The following is a 16,418-nucleotide window of genomic DNA, read 5'->3' on the forward strand; positions in this document are numbered from 1 at the left end:
CAACGGCTAAAATCTCATCAATCAATAAAAAAGCGCTAATAAAAATTAGGGTTAAACAGTTGTGGGTCCCACCAACTACCCCTACTATATAAACATCACACTTCTCTTACAAATCCTGTGCGGTGCCGCCCCTGCGTGCTGAACAAAAAATATAAAAATAATTTTATTTCAAAGCAAAAACGCTTCATTTCCTGTTATTTTTCTCCATTTTATTTTTATTTCAAGAAAATTTAAACAAGGAAATCGGAAGAACTTATTCAGGTTTTTCGTGTTATTGTATTATTGTCATCCTCAGAGTTTTTGAAGGAAAAAATAACAAAAAAAAAATCAACAATAACGAAAGGAAAGGGAAAGAGGTCATGGCGGAGGTTCAAGTGCAAGCTGAGGTGGCCTCCGTGGCTGCGACATCGACGCCGCCGCCACATCAGCAGCAGGTTGCGAATGTGATGGGTAGTGATAATGGTGTAAGTGTGACTACGTCGTTGTATGTTGGGGATCTTGATCCGAGTGTGACGGAATCTCACCTTTATGATTTTTCAGCCCACTGGGATCGGTGGTTTCGCTTAGGGTTTGTAAAGACTCGAATACCCGCCGCTCTCTTGGCTACGGTTACGTTAATTACAGCGGCACACATGAAGGTTACCGTCGTTTTCCTCTTGCATTCACTTTTCTTTGCTTTTTTAAGTATAGAAGCTATATTATGACACCTCATTGGAAATGAGTGAACCACTACAATAGTATGTAAATGTAGTTGTATCTGAACAAATTTTTTGCTTGGGTGCCTTATTTTACCTTTATATGGGCTTAGAGTTATAAATTCATAGTGCACACGATGTTGGATGCTTTATTTTTGTTTTGTGTTTATCTATGGATAATCTTCTGTTGCAGAGTTACGGAGAAGAAATGTGTTAGTTTTAGCTAACAGTGCTATTGTATTCTGGAGTGTGATTTTAATTCTGTTCGATATAATTTAGAATGATTTGTAAATTAAAATGAAAATTTGAAATAATTAGGTCCATGTCTCCCTGAATTTTATTTTTTTCCTTTTCCAAACTTGTCTTGCTGTTTTAGTCTGGCTAAGTTGTAATGATACTTTACATGGATTATGTATGATTGGCAGAAATTTAGTTCTGACTTGCAAAAGCAAGCTTTTTATTTAATATTGAGACTTACCCTTGGGTTTGTCCATGTTGCAATACTTGTTCTATTTTTGGTACAATATCGATGTACATCAGTTTTCTTTGTAGCAAATGATTAGCTATATGACTGCAGAGAAATAACCTTATGTCTGTTTACCATTGTGGTGGGGATAGGGTGTTTTTCTTGGAGGATAATTGGATAATACATGTATTGGTTCTCAAGTTGTTTCTGCCTGGTTTCTTGCTGCTGCATCCCTTATCCTTGCTTCCTGCCGAACACCCAATTTATTTTACAATTCTGTTTACAAGTCTTGTAGGTTAAACAATCAAGTTTCTCCTTCTAGTCTTTTTAACCTGAATGAATGCATAAACAACGTAACAGAAATTTGTACTTTTTAATTCACCAGAACATCCATGTTTGCTGATGCTTTTCTGTGTCTTATTGTACATAACAGCTGCAAGGGCATTGGATGTAGTGAATTTTACTCCTCTCAATGGCAAGCCAATTAGAATAATGTATTCTAACAGGGATCCTACTGTTCGGGAAAATTGGGCAGGAAATATATTTATTAAGGTACTTCTGTTCTCCAATGTCCCTGTTGATATACTTAACTTTCTTTTGTCTTCTGATTGATTCTTATTCTTCATCTCTTTTTTCTGAAAGAATTTGGACAAGACAATTGACAACAAAGCTCTACATGAGACATTTTCTGCGTTTGGTAATATTCTATCTTGCAAGATAGCTACCGATAATTCTGGCCATTCCAAAGGATATGGGTTTGTGCAATTTGATAATGAGGAATCTGCCAAAAGCGCAATTGATAAGCTGAATGGTATGCTAATTAATGACAAAAAAGTTTTTGTTGGACCCTTCCTTCGTAAACAGGAAAGAGAGTCTTCCATAGGCAACACAAAGTTTAACAATGTCTATGTAAAGAATCTATCAGAATCAACAACTGATGAGGATTTAAAGAATGTATTTAGTGAATACGGACCGATAACTAGTGTCGTGGTTATGAAAGATGCAGATGGAAAGTCAAAATGTTTTGGATTTGTCAACTTTGAGAATCCTGATGATGCAGCTCGTTCTGTTGATTCTCTCAATGGAAAGAAATTTGACAATAAAGAATGGTTTGTTGGGAAGGCTCTGAAGAAATCTGAAAGAGAGATGGAACTGAAAGGGCAGTATGGGCAGACTTTAAAGGAAACAGCAGACAAGTTTACAGGACTTAATTTATATGTCAAAAACCTAGATGGTAGCATCAATGACGATAAGCTTAGAGAATTGTTCTCAGAGTTTGGTACAGTAACTTCATGCAAGGTTTGTAATAGTTCAATATTAGTCAATTCCATTTTTCAGTTTGCAGCATAGAAACAATTTCATGCTATATATTTTCCTTTTCTCTCCCTCTTTCCCTGGGGTTAACAGGTTATGCTTGACCCCAATGGTATAAGTAGAGGCTCAGGCTTTGTTGCCTTTTCAACTCCAGAAGATGCATCTCAAGCTGTAAGATATTTTTGTTATTTTTCCCTAGTTTTTAACAGATTTTCTCTTTTCCTTTCTATTGTTCCTGACATTTGTTCTGTGTTGTAGCTAATGGAGATGAATGGTAAAATGGTAGTTAGCAAACCACTTTATGTTGCAGTTGCTCAAAGGAAGGAAGATAGGAAAGCTAGGCTGCAGGTATTCATATCTTTAGTTTTTTTTTTTCTTATACTATTGGGTCAAGGTAACTTGCACTTATACAATAACAATGCAAATGCAAAAGAGCTTTTTGAGCTGATTACTCTTTGTTGTGTATTGGTTTTTCTGTTTTCTAAAGGAGCTGGACTTAAAATCAGCATGAATATATAATAATATTATGTTTTTTATGTACAGGAACAATATTGTTATATGCATCCTACTGCAATGGGACCTGTTGTTGTCCCTTGGATGCCCATGTATACTGCTGGCACACCACATTTTGACCAGCAACTATTCTATGGTCAAGGCCCTCATGCTATAATTCCACCCCAAGTAATTCAACTTGATTATGTTGATTGTTTCCTCAACTCTAGTTGATTTTTCCGTTTATAGGTGCATCTAAAAAATTTCCCTGCTTTTTCATTTGATGATAATTGGTTAAATATATCTGTTTATTGGAGGCATTTCAATTGTTTATTCTCTTTTTACTTGATGATCTTAAGCTATAACCTTGGGAGCTATTATTAGTAATTTCTTTGGTGTATTTGATATAATGTGCTTACTGTCTAGAGGGTTTGGAGCGTTAAAGCTTACTATATTCCTTTGTGAAGGTCCGAGTTTATGTTGCTTGAACTCTTCATTTTTCTTGATCTACTTGTGGTTGACACCTGCGTCTAATGCATAGCCAGACATTGACACGGGGATTTAACAGTAGAAAGACCCTCCTATATATTGAAAACCTTAAAAATTAAACTTACCCATATTGGACACAAGTCCACAGTTGATACTACCTCTAGAATCCAAGTAAAATGGGGTCTGGTTTTGGTTTTGACTTCTCTTATTTAGGCTGACAATTTATATTTAATCTCTCATTTTGTTTACTTGGATTCATAACTTATCCTGTCCTTTTATTGTGTGGACGTATGATTGATCTTTGTTACTCGATATTCAATCTCCAGCCATGCTGTCTTTTTGTGGTTCAGTTTTGAATGCTATAAGTTGATTAATTTTCTGTAATTTTATAACAGACTGGATTTGGGTATCAGCAGCAACTTATTCCTGGAATGATGCCAAATTTTTTCTTGCCAATGCTTCAGCCCGGGCAGCAGAATCAACACCAAGGAGGCAGACGATCCGGAGCTGGGCCAATGCAACAATAACCATTTCCCTTCATTCAGCCACATGTTGTTGGTTTTTTAATTATAAGAACTGCATATCAATTAATCTCACTTTTTTTGGTCTATATATTAGATTTCTCACTCGAACATCCGTGTATTGATGCTGATTGCAGATGCTTCCTACGGGATGTGCCTACCGTTATCCCCCTGGCCGCAACATGCCTGATGTTCCTGGACGCATGCTTGATGCAGGTGGAATGCCATTCCGAGATGCTGCATTTTCACAGCCCATGGCTACTGGGGCTCTCGCTTCTGCTCCCGCAAATGCAACACCTGTACAAAAGAGGACAGTAAGTGCTCATCTTATTGCGTAAAATGCATAGATAGGATTACCATTTTCTGTCATAATCAACTACCTGTGATAAATATCAATAGTAATGTTTCTTTCGCCAAATTTTGGGTGCAGTTGGGAGAAAATCTTTACCATCTTGTGGATCAGCTGGAGCATGATAATGCTCGAAAGGTGACGGGCATGCTTCTAGAGATGGACCAGACTGAGGTTTTACACTTGCTAGAATCTCCAGAAGCTTTGAAAGCAAAAGTTGCGGAGGCCATGGACGTTCTAAGGAAGATTGACTCTAAACCGCAGCAAGCCAATAGTGCAACTGATAGGCTAGCATCATTGTCTCTAAATGAGAACCTTGTCTCTTGAGTTTAATATATATGTTGTATACAATTTAACTATTTGATCCTTGAAATGAGTTTTTGTGGCTTTATATTTGTTTTCTTGGGATTTTGCTCAGCTGGACTTTATAGGTCTTGGATTTAGTTAAAATGACTATCCAGATCAGTTGGTAGAGCACAAAATTCTTAATCTTGAGGTCGTGGGATCGAGACCCACGGAGGGCATTTCATAATTCGGAGGTCTCTTACGGAAGCTGTTCTTAACCTGGTGTTGGAGGTAGTCTACTATCTTACCTCCCCTTATCCCATACATATGGGAAAAAGTGACAGCCATTTTCAATTTGCATGCTCAGTTTTTTTGTCAATTTCTATTCACACGTTTGGGTGTGGGTGCGAGATTTTTTTAATAGTATAGAATGATTATAAGGTAATATTTATTTAGAATTTTCTAAATCAATGGATAATGTAACGCATTCTGCTTCTTATATATATATATATATTGTTTTATTAAAGTATGACATGTAAAGCAGAAATCCTTAATTTATAATCTTTTGGACCAATAACCATCCAATTGGGCCCAAATTTTAATGAAATAAGATTAATTGATCTTTTAAAGGTCTACAACAAGCGCTTGGATAAAAATAGGGTTATTACATTTTCATTTGATAAAAAAGTTTAGTCATGCGCAAAACAATCAAGGTCATATTGAAATATTGTCAAAATTATAGCAAAAACTATAAAACTTTTTTAGAAAAAATAATCAAAATTAAAAAAATCTACAAAATGCTATATCAGTATAGAAGTAAAGATGTAATCCAATAGCTTATTGTATTTTGTTTAAACTGCGTCATAACTCATAAACTGGGAAGCCTCCTTTCGGCTGGAGTTGAATAGGCTCCTATGTCGCAACTATAACGATCGATGACATATGATATATAGTGAGCGTGTCTGAAAAAATATCTTATTAGATATTTGAAAAAAAATAAAACAATTATTTATTAATTAAATATTTGTAAAAAGAAGTTAATAAACCACCAACCAAAACCTAATGTTAGGCTCCGATTTATTTATATCTTTTAAGACACGACATTGAAGGAGCTGTCTGAACGTCTGGATAAGAATAAGATAAGATAAATAGATAAAGGGAAAAAATATCTTTATAGATAGAGTCAGCAATGGCGGGTAGATAAGATGCCATGAAAATGTGTGTCAGATATTCCCAACCGTACCCCAACACGCAATGATTCCTTAAAGTATGTGACTTTTCTGAAGTTTCCTCATTTAAGCTCCGTTGTCGTTTTTTTCAATATCGTTAACAAAAAGGAGTCTCAACCAATAGGAGCCTTGTGATCCCCCAATATCTCTCTTTTTGCCCTTTTATTTGGAAATGGTGGATATGGCTTCCCCACTGTTGCTTCTGGCTACCTCTTTGTTGCTTCTCTCCACGGTTCACCCAAAGGTATTTCCGATCTTTCTTTCGTTTTTATATGTGTGTGTAGATTTGATACTGTTTTTGGACTTCGTTAACTTGTGACAATATCGAAGAATCTACCAGACCCATTTTCAATCTTTTAGATCGAAACTCTTCAATTGTTGACTTATTTTGAGCTGATAGTGGTGAAAAGACGATTGTTCGTTTTATTAGTTTACTGTGTGTTCGATGAAAGGATATAAACTAGTTCATTATAAACTGAAAATGAAAATGGTTTTCTGAAGGGGAGAATTCAGGGGAGCTTATTGGCTTCTGGTAGTTTTACTTTTTTATGTATGGTTGCCGTCATTGGTATGCTTTGATTAACTTGGTTTTGGGTGGATCATATCTAACTTGGGAGGGGATTGGGAGCACAAGATTCGAATTGTGGCTTTGTTGGCTGACCAACTATTTGATTAGATTGGTATCGTTCAGTCCCCAAAGTTGGAATTCGAACTTAGTTGATACTGTTTTGTCAGCAGGTGTTTGGTGTGGAACAACTTTCAGAAGTCAAGCTCAACTCTCGGATCCTTCAGGTATTATCTCAATTTGAAGATTTCAAGGAAGGGAAAATGGTTCCAATTGTCAAATTGAGGGAGATTGACTCATTACTCTTACCATTATCATGTAGGATTCAATTGTAAAACAAGTCAATGAAAACTCCAAAGCTGGATGGAAAGCTGCCCTGAATCCTAGATTTTCTAATTACACCGTAAGTTGGCAACTTGTCGGACCTTTCTCCATTCTTTCTGGCTTATGTCGCTATTTCTGTATGCTTATTAGTTCTGAATTTGTATTCTGATTCATAGGTTGGTGAGTTTAAGCACCTTCTTGGAGTCAAACCAACACCTAAGAAAGAACTCCTGGGCGTTCCTGTTGTAACTCATGACAAATACTTGAGGTTGCCAACTACTTTTGATTCTAGAACAGCTTGGCCACAATGTGGTACAATTGGAAGAATTCTCGGTGAGTTTTGTGCTGGTTTATAAAATGTTGCGACTTTGAACAAATTGGATTGATGATGTTTTCTTCTTTATATGATGAACCAATTCTCGGATCGATTTCGATATTAAAGATCAGGTAAATCCATTTTCATTTCTCTCAATTTGAATATATTTTTCTTGTATAATTAAATTCTTAGCATGTTTAGCTGTGCTTATGTTTTAGGGTCACTGTGGTTCTTGCTGGGCTTTTGGTGCTGTTGAAGCACTATCTGATAGGTTCTGTATCCATTTTGGCATGGTAAATGAAACTCATTTTTTCTTTTTCTTTTTCCGAAAAAAGAGAATTTACAGTTCATGACATTAATTTTTACTTGCAAAATATTTCATTACAGAACATATCTCTGTCCGCTAATGATGTTGTTGCTTGCTGTGGCTTTCTATGCGGAGATGGTTGCGATGGAGGGTATCCGATCTCTGCATGGAGATACTTTGCGCGAAATGGTGTTGTCACTGAAGAGGTATTGATTTTTACAAGCATTAGACCTTCTGGACATCTAGCCTGATTTAGTACAAGCAATATTGCTTACCTTAATCTTATATTCTTCATCTTGCAGTGTGATCCGTACTTTGATGACATTGGTTGTTCTCACCCTGGTTGCGAGCCTTCATTTCCTACTCCTAAATGTGTGAAAAAGTGTGTTAAGAGAAACCTTCTCTGGACGCAATCAAAACACTACAGTGTCGGTGCGTATAGGATCAACTCAAGTCCTGCAGATATCATGGCAGAGATTTATAAGAACGGTCCGGTTGAGGTCTCCTTCACTGTTTATGAGGTAAAGAAAGAACTCAATGCTTTTCTAATTGAGTTTCCTGCTTCTCATGATGAGCAATTACGAAGTGATTTGATTTGCTTTGAAACTATTACTTATGCATGAATCCCATGCAAGAATTTCAAGAAAAATGAAGATGCCAAGCAAAACATAGTTTAATATCCTTAGCTTCTTCGTGATTTTCGCAGGATTTCGCTCACTACAAGTCGGGAGTTTACAAACATGTGACCGGAGGCATTATGGGAGGCCATGCAGTTAAGCTGATTGGATGGGGAACTTCTGATGACGGAGAAGATTATTGGGTATGTTTGAATGGCTTTTATCTTTGGCCTTATATCTTAAAATCTTATACTGATTCGAGTTAATATTTTGATATTTTACCTTTTCCTCCATTACAGCTTCTTGCAAACCAGTGGAATAGAGGCTGGGGTGATGTATGTATCCATTGAACTTTGTCTCCATTGAACTTTGTCTCCATATTCATTTAAAAACCATCTTTAAAATGCTTAAATATTGACTATTGTATTTCTCGGAACAGGATGGTTACTTCAAGATCATAAGGGGAGTAGACGAGTGTGGTATTGAATCCGATGTCGTAGCTGGTTTGCCGTCCACCAAAAATCTTGTTCGCGACGTTGCAGATACGGAAATCGTCGAAGATGCTTCATTCTAAGAGAATGCTCATCTAGACATCCCCTACCTAATGTAATGATATATCAGTGCATGACTGTTTACCTTTGTTTCCACTTGGGGGTTTCAAATGTTATGCTTCGCTTCGTAATATCAAGTATAATGTATTGTACCCACATGAATTGCGATATATTATCACCATGATTTAGCCTTACCATTAGAAATGGCTTGCTCTATTCCTTTTAGAAATAATTTTGATTTGATTTTTTCGATTTTAATAATTTAATCATTTATTCAATTTTTAGTATATAAAAAGCTAACCAATCAAATCAATGGAATGTACACCCTAACAAAAACTTAGGTTACCCTAAAATTATCCACATGTAAAAGTTAAACTGGATTTTAATTTTGTGAACAGATGAAGTAAGATTTTAAGGAAATTTTATTTTTATTTAGAATCGAGTTTATTTGATTAATCTATTACTATTATCTTCAATTTTCAATTACGGGCATGAGCTTCGATGCAAGCAAATCAAATCAAATAACAGTTGAAGATCTTGTTAATCTTCAACAATTGCAGCGTATATTCCAGCTGAGGATCAGACTTCTGGTAAAGTTTTCTTTTTCAAAATCAAAATGCCGCTAATCTTAAGTGCATTTGTTAATGCGAAATTCATGAACATTTTTGGATTTTGTTTGTTTAAAGTTATGCAAACTTTGTTTACAGATCTAATCTTTTACAAATTGCATTTCAGTTCATCGTCAAATTAGGATGTGCTGGTGCTTAGATTTATACATATGAAGAAAACAAAAGAATTTTGAATTTGAAATCTTGATTCCCCAAGCAATGCAAAAGTAGCGATTCATCAAATTTATAAACACAAAGAAAACAATTGTATTTTGGAACAGTTATCTTTAATAAAAGTTGTCAATGATAACTGTTCTAAAATGCGGTATTGTATGGCTTCATTGCTCGAATTTTATTTCAGAGGATTCCAAACTTCGTTGTCTCCGTTAACTTTTTCTTCCTAAAGCAAAATGTCTATTCGGAATTAAAAAAAAAAATTGTAAGACAATGTTTTTGAGATAATAGTTTTGGTTCAGTAAACAAACCGCATGCTATTTTTCTTGGTTTAGTTTTGGATTGATTGCTTGAATCGACATTGCAACTCATGGATGATTAAGATTATGCGATTTTTCTCATAGTTTTAGAGTTCCGTACTTTGTTCGGATTACTGGTGTGACTTAATTGAATTTGAGTAGTAGAATGGACTCAGATTCTGCTGATTCCTCATCTCAACCTCAAACTGAAGCTTCTGATGTTGAAACCTCTGCTGAAGTTGACACTGATGTTAAAAGCCCAGCTAGTACTAATGATATGAAGAGTCATTCAATGGCCAACATTGTGGAACCTCCTTTCAAAGCTTATGACAATGAACCTCCAAAGGCTGGTGATAATGCATCTACTGTCACTGTGAAAACAATTAACTCACCGGAACCCCAACCATCTGATTTACCCTCCACTGGCATATCTTCTTGGACAAGAATTTTGAATTTACCACAGCCTACAGCGCCACCTCAGGAATCTCAAGCTGGAAATGCAGGGTCTTCAGCTTTTGCACGACTCACCAGTGGCCTCGGATTGCAATCGATGACTCTACCCCCAGATAACCACGCAGAACATACCTCTGCAGCAACACAAACTGTTCTTGAATCATTTAAAAAGGGTATAGATGATTCATCTTTGACTGCAGTGAAGGCTGTGCAGGTCAAAGCTCGCCATATAGTTTCGCAAAACAAAAGAAGATACCAGGTATCCTAACTGTGGTATTCGAGGTATGTGTTATCTCTTTTAGCAAAAGAAATTCCTTATCTTTCAGATGTATAGATCTAATATTGCACTAGATTATTGTGAATTACATACTCAAAAGATCTTTAATGCATGTTATACAGGAGGGAGAGTTTGATTTGGATTTGACTTATTTCACTGAGAATATAATTTCTATGGGGTTTCCTGCTGGTGATCTAAGCTCGGGGCTTTTGGGATTCTTTGAGGTAAAAAAAGACTTATGTGGTTTGCACTTGAAATTTAGTGTCCAGGTTCAATTTTTGGTTTTATGGACTTAAAATTTGATGCAGGGATTTTATTGGAATAAAATGGAGGAAGTGATCAAGTTTTTTGAAACCCATCATAAGGTAGGATGTTGTTTGCAAAACAACAGACCCTTTTATCTGTTTATCGGATGGGTCTTGAACAAGGGGGAGGTCAGAGGTGCTCCCTGAATTAAACAAGGAAATGTTTTGAAGTGGGATTTTTAGAATCTTAATATTGAATCTGCAAATTATAAAGCCTAAACATTGTAAGAGAGAGAGAAAGAGAGAGAGAGAGAGAGTAGGGGTTCAACGTCAACTAAAATAATATGGGTGAATAGATGAGAAAAGGGGATAAAAATTGAGAAGATGCATATAATTTCAGTAAAAACTATATAGAACTATTTGGAAATATTTTCCATGTTGCAAGGAACATCATGAAAAAGTTGTTTTTGTCTATAATTGAAGAATGTATTGATGTGTCATTACTCATAGTATTTGTTACTATGTTCTTAAACGTGAATGGTCAGTGTTTGTCTAATTAAATCATAGTTCAAGAGTAAGTATAGTTGAGGCAAAGTTGCAAGACAAACTGCATTGGCTACAAAATCTTAGTGTTAGCGAAAAACAATTCAATAGTAATATCATTCTCCTTCCCTTCTTTATATTTGTCTATCTGCATATTAAAAAAACTTCGAAGTTTGTAACTTAGTTTTCTGTAGTTGCTCTATGTTGTCTGTGAGTAGATATGCCTTTGTCTTTGATTTCTGAATCATTTTGAAGTCCTCATTTCGTCAAGTATCTTATATCAACATTTTCTTTATACAGGGGAGATACAAAGTGTACAATATTTGTTCCGATAGGTTGTACGATGCATCACTATTCCAGGGAAAGGTTTATTCTCATCTCTATTTGACCACTAAATCTGAAATGTATTATGATGGTTTGTGCTTAGATCTAACATCGAACTTATTTACAGGTTGCAAGTTTCCCATTTGATGACCACAATTGCCCCCCACTTCATCTCATAAAATCCTTTTGTCAAAGTGCGTACTCATGGTTGAAAGAGGACATCGAAAATCTGGTGGTTGTTCGTTGTAAAGCTGGTATGGGAAGGACAGGTTTAATGATTTGCAGTCTTCTTTTATTCCTTAAGGTGGAATTTAATTAGCCCGTCTATATATCTATGGGATTTTTAAAGAGAATGAGTTTTTAGCTCCACTTTCGATTCATTTTATGATTGTATTATCACTTTTCTTTCTTCAGTTCTTTCCCACAGCTGATGAGGCAATTGGTTACTTCAACCAAAAAAAAGATGCATAGATGGGAAAGCTCTGGTTCTCCCTAGTCAGATTGTCAGTCATTACATTCTATGGAAAATTTTGATCATTTATTTTTGGCATCCTTTCTCATAGATAATCTTTCTCCTGTTTTGCTTAGAGATATGTCAAATACTTTGAATGTATCCTGACACGCTTCAATGGAGAAACCCGCCTGGACGTAGGTATGTCATTTGTTTAAACTGTGTTTTGTTTACCATTAATAATAATATACTGAAGGTTATTGTTTTATAGGTGCATCATTAGGGGCTTCCGGCTTCACAAGTGTCCTTATTGGATTAGGCCCTCCATTACCATCTCTGATCACAGTGGTACGCTTTGATTTTCATGTAGTCCTTCGTGGTCTTCGTCTAGATGGTATTATACTGTGGGAAATAGCTTATCTCAATATTTTCCCCATGGCAATGCCAGCATATACTGTTTTCTTGGAAGTTAAATAAAAGATAAACATTATTTTCCATATCTTGCAGTTTGGTAACAGCTGAAATTTTCTCATCTCAGGAACTCTCTTCTCCACTAGCAAGTAGCAAGCACCTGAAAACAAAGAATCTAATGGTGAAAATAATATTTTAATGTGTTATGATTTTGTTTTAGTGGTATTTGTGTGTGCTCTGCTAATGCGTGTGCAATTGCAGCCAGAAGATTTCTGGATTAAGGCACCTACGAAAGGGATAGTGAGTTTTGCTCTTCCCAGGGAGCCTGGTCTTACAGAGGTAGTGGGTGACTTCAAAATCCATTTTCATGACCACCAAGGCGATTTTTACTGGTCTGCAACGTTTCTCTTTTTTCATGAACTAGTTTTCCATGAATTTACTTTTTTTTGCTGATTTATAACACTTATTCTATATTACTTGGACTCGGGTGAGTATTGAATACGAGTATGTGTTTGGCTTAGGTATATGTTCAACCTTTTATATTTTTTTCCATATATATAAAGGGTCATATTGCCATAACCATGTCTGAATATGCCTCGAACTTTGGTTTCGTATACAGAAACTTAGAAAAATGAAGAGTTGGTTAAATTCAACAATGATAGAGAACAGAACGATGCTCAACGCCTCGGATCTCGATGGTTTCGATAAGGTAAAAACTTATAAAGAAGATAATGCCAGCTAGTATGTGAAAGGGGTCTCTTCTTCATTTCAGACATCTTGGTTCGTAGTGATTTGTTACCTTTGATCTGTAGGGAAATGTGCCATATCATGGATTCAATATTGAATTGGTAAATGTAGACTACGATGGCACACTAAAGACGAATCCTAAACCGGATTCTGCAAACCAAGGTACCGAGGGTAACTCTAGTTATGTTAAGGATGAAGTCGTCGAAGCCAATTCGAAACAAAGCAAAGCTTCAAGGATTGAAGACAGCAATGACATATTCTCAGACAGTGACGGAGAGGAATCGGGGGCTTCAATAAGTAAGCCAACTCAACCGGCTGCCGCATTCGGACCTGTAACGTCAAGCAATCCATCAAAGCCTGCAGCCGAGCAAATTGGAACATCAATGGTAGCTATAAAAAACCAAGAGCTTTTATCTAACAATAGTTCCAAAGACATTGCCACTAATGGAGGACCATCAAGTGGACTTGAGCTCCCCAGTGTGGAGTTGATGGGAGCAAGTGATATCAAAGCCATGGCGGCCGAAGCTTCGGTCTTCAGTTTAGATGATGAAGAAGTTTACAAAAGCGAGTGAATTACTGCAACATTATTATCGTTTTCATAACTTTGATAATGAACAATTTTAAAATTTAACTGTATGTTTTTATTTTGCACTACTGAAACACACAAGTTCCCTAGTTTATTCCCCCAAACTTTTCTCTTTGAGATACTTTTTGATAGGTGTCCCGGAACTGGCAGTTGGAGGATTGACACATTTGTATAGTATTATTTTGTTGTAATGTTTTTTATTTTCCGATTTCCGATTTGTCATTATGATGAGTGACGTGTGACTATTTATTTTTGAAATACTTGTCTTGCGACGTATATTGCTTTTGCTACTGATATTAGAATTACATCAATACTGATTTGTGAAAGATTTTATTTTACTCAAACATTTATAGCTTTATATACTCGAATTAGAACTTATTATTAATAACTATGTTTTTAGAATGTGTTTATTCATAATATGGATTTAAATTATTGAAAAATATTTTGGAAAATTTTATCATAATCTGCTAGATCTCGTCGTAACGCATAGATCAGGTCTAGGGGGTTACATTTAGTTGGTATGAGAGCTTTTGGTTTTTAAAACCTTGGACTATTGATGAGTCCTAAATAAAAATATAGTTTTAAAATGTTTTACAAAATAAGTCACGAAGGCTATGTCACCAAGTTTTTACGAGTTTAGCTATATGCAGGACTCCAAATGTCAATCTAATCCTAGGTTTTATCATTCTGTAGTGAACTCGGGGTTTTTCTTATATGAGTGCTAGGCGAAGTCGAGTGACTAGATTTGTGGATCCGATAGAGGAGACGTGTATTGATCCCTGCCTCCGGTAGATAATTCTACCCCTGCGACCCCAATGGATCTACCCCTGCCCCTGGTATAGGTTTGACTACTTCGATTAAAGGAGCGGCCGTTTCTGATTCTGAGCCTGCGATGGTAGTATTAGATGAGAATCTCGGTAGATAATTTCTCTAGTTGATTCAGGGAACGGTTCGAGCTACTGGCGTTACACCCGAAGTTTCTATTTCTCAGACCCTGATTACTAATGGAGTTATAACCTTTAGAGGCCCTACTAGTGGAGCTCCGACTAAGGCTGAGGATTAGCTTTGTGATACCGAGCAGTGTATATATCAGCTAGGTTTAGATCCACAACGACGTTATTTGGGAGTCGTCTCTATGTTGGACGGGAATGCCTACACTTGGTGGGAGTCTGTGGTGACTAGTGTTCTAGCCGATCGCTTGACCTGGGATTTATTTAGAGAGCATTTTAAGAGTCGTTTCCTCGGAGAACGATATTTAGTGTATAAACGATAATAGTTTCAAGACACGGTTCATGGAGATATGACAGTTTCTGAGTATGAGATAGAGTTTCTGAAGTTGCTAAAGTTGCTAAAGTATGGTTCTAGTTTGATACCTACCGAGAGGGATAGGTGCCAAAAGTTTGCTTAGGGACTTAGATATGAGCTGCGTAATCAGGTTGTTACTGTAACCACCCAACTCGTATCCGACCCGAATACGAGTCCGAGATGTCACATTAACTTTTAAAAACGATATTATTACAAAATATCAAAACATTTGAAATTTTTTAAGAAAATACGATAATATATTGTTGAATCATGTTTGTTATAACCAATTTAAGAAAATATACGTTTTATGAACAATAAAATACAATATGAACAGTGAACAATATCGTATGAACAGTAATAAACAGTACCATGAACAATAATGAACAGTACCCAAATGTTAAAATTTTCCAAAATGTCAGAGAGGAACCGATTCCCCTGCTACAGGAAACCGATACCCTGCTACAGGAAACCGATACCCTGCTACAATACTGCTACAGTATTTTCGTAAAATGCGTATAACTTTATAAAAACCTAAGCTTTCATCTGTATAAAATTTATCAATTACATATACACATTTAAAACATTACAAAAATCAATCATATAACTTTTCAAAACCAATTAGAACATATCGGATTTAATCCTTTATTTACATGCCAACCACTATCCTTATTACAAAATACATACTATACATTTCTTTTCTGATATGATCTTTGGAAAGGAGAAACTGACCTGTCTTGCTTAACTTTTATCATTCTTCCTCTTCTCGGAACCTACGTGTGAAACAATCACACTCTAAGTCGTTGACTTAGTGAGGCATATAAAACATATAATAAAACTATAAGCATTTCATATAACAAAATGCATACATACATCTATACCATCATTATCCACAACAACTTCATTATCATGATCTTGTACTTATCTTTTCTGTGTACCATATAACATCATATAATTCATGTGAAACATTTCATATCACCAAAAGCATATACATAACATATATTGTAGTGATTATTATCTCTTTATTAGCTCATGTACACAAATAATTCAGTGTAAACAATATTAGCACGATATCATATAATAATGCAAATACTTTTGATATCTTTTATAGGCCCATGTACATTATTGAGAACTCAAGGTATTCGAGTACATTGAGGTTGTGCACTATTGCTGTCACCACAGCTCGTATAAGTCCCACTGAGTGGCATATGAAATTTGTCCTGAATGACCTATCCAGAGGTCATAAAGAACCTCGACAACTGTCCATAGGTCCCGAAGAACCTACGTAAACTGTCCATATGTTCCTTAGAACATAAGTAACCCTCGACTCTTGGCATGCCAACTATACCACTAGCTCTCATATCACATAACATGGGCATTATCATTTATACATTTCATATCACTTGTTCTTTCACATAGCTCTTTATCACATTTCATATGATCACATATTTCTTTCTCTTCTGTCACATACCATATGT

General features: G+C 35.9%; 1 protein-coding gene and 2 pseudogenes across 2 annotated transcripts; all 3 read left to right on the forward strand.

Moving 5' to 3' along the window:
• The first annotated feature begins 208 nt into the window (after window positions 1-208).
• Window positions 209-4,688, forward strand: LOC120140581 (annotated as a pseudogene).
• A 1,210-nt stretch (window positions 4,689-5,898) lies between these two features.
• Window positions 5,899-8,676, forward strand: LOC120140582 (cathepsin B-like protease 3). Of its 2 annotated transcripts, none has more exons than XM_039155547.1 (11): window positions 5,899-6,084; window positions 6,576-6,632; window positions 6,728-6,808; window positions 6,906-7,062; window positions 7,172-7,176; window positions 7,264-7,338; window positions 7,433-7,558; window positions 7,655-7,873; window positions 8,059-8,172; window positions 8,269-8,304; window positions 8,409-8,676. In XM_039155547.1, the coding sequence occupies exons 1-11, from the start codon at window positions 6,013-6,015 to the stop codon at window positions 8,541-8,543; spliced, it is 1,077 nt and encodes a 358-aa protein (XP_039011478.1). In that variant the 5' UTR covers window positions 5,899-6,012; the 3' UTR covers window positions 8,544-8,676. The 2 variants fall into 2 exon arrangements, with proteins under 2 accessions (XP_039011478.1, XP_039011479.1); XM_039155548.1 differs by having other exon boundaries at window positions 5,901-6,084; window positions 6,579-6,632.
• A 399-nt stretch (window positions 8,677-9,075) lies between these two features.
• LOC120140705 lies at window positions 9,076-13,624 on the forward strand (annotated as a pseudogene).
• Window positions 13,625-16,418: the final 2,794 nt, after the last annotated feature.

The sequence above is a fragment of the Hibiscus syriacus genome, unplaced genomic scaffold (genome assembly GCF_006381635.1).
Source record: "Hibiscus syriacus cultivar Baekdansim isolate YM2019G1 unplaced genomic scaffold, ASM638163v2 tig00110788_pilon, whole genome shotgun sequence".
NCBI classification, from domain to species: domain Eukaryota; kingdom Viridiplantae; phylum Streptophyta; class Magnoliopsida; order Malvales; family Malvaceae; genus Hibiscus; species Hibiscus syriacus.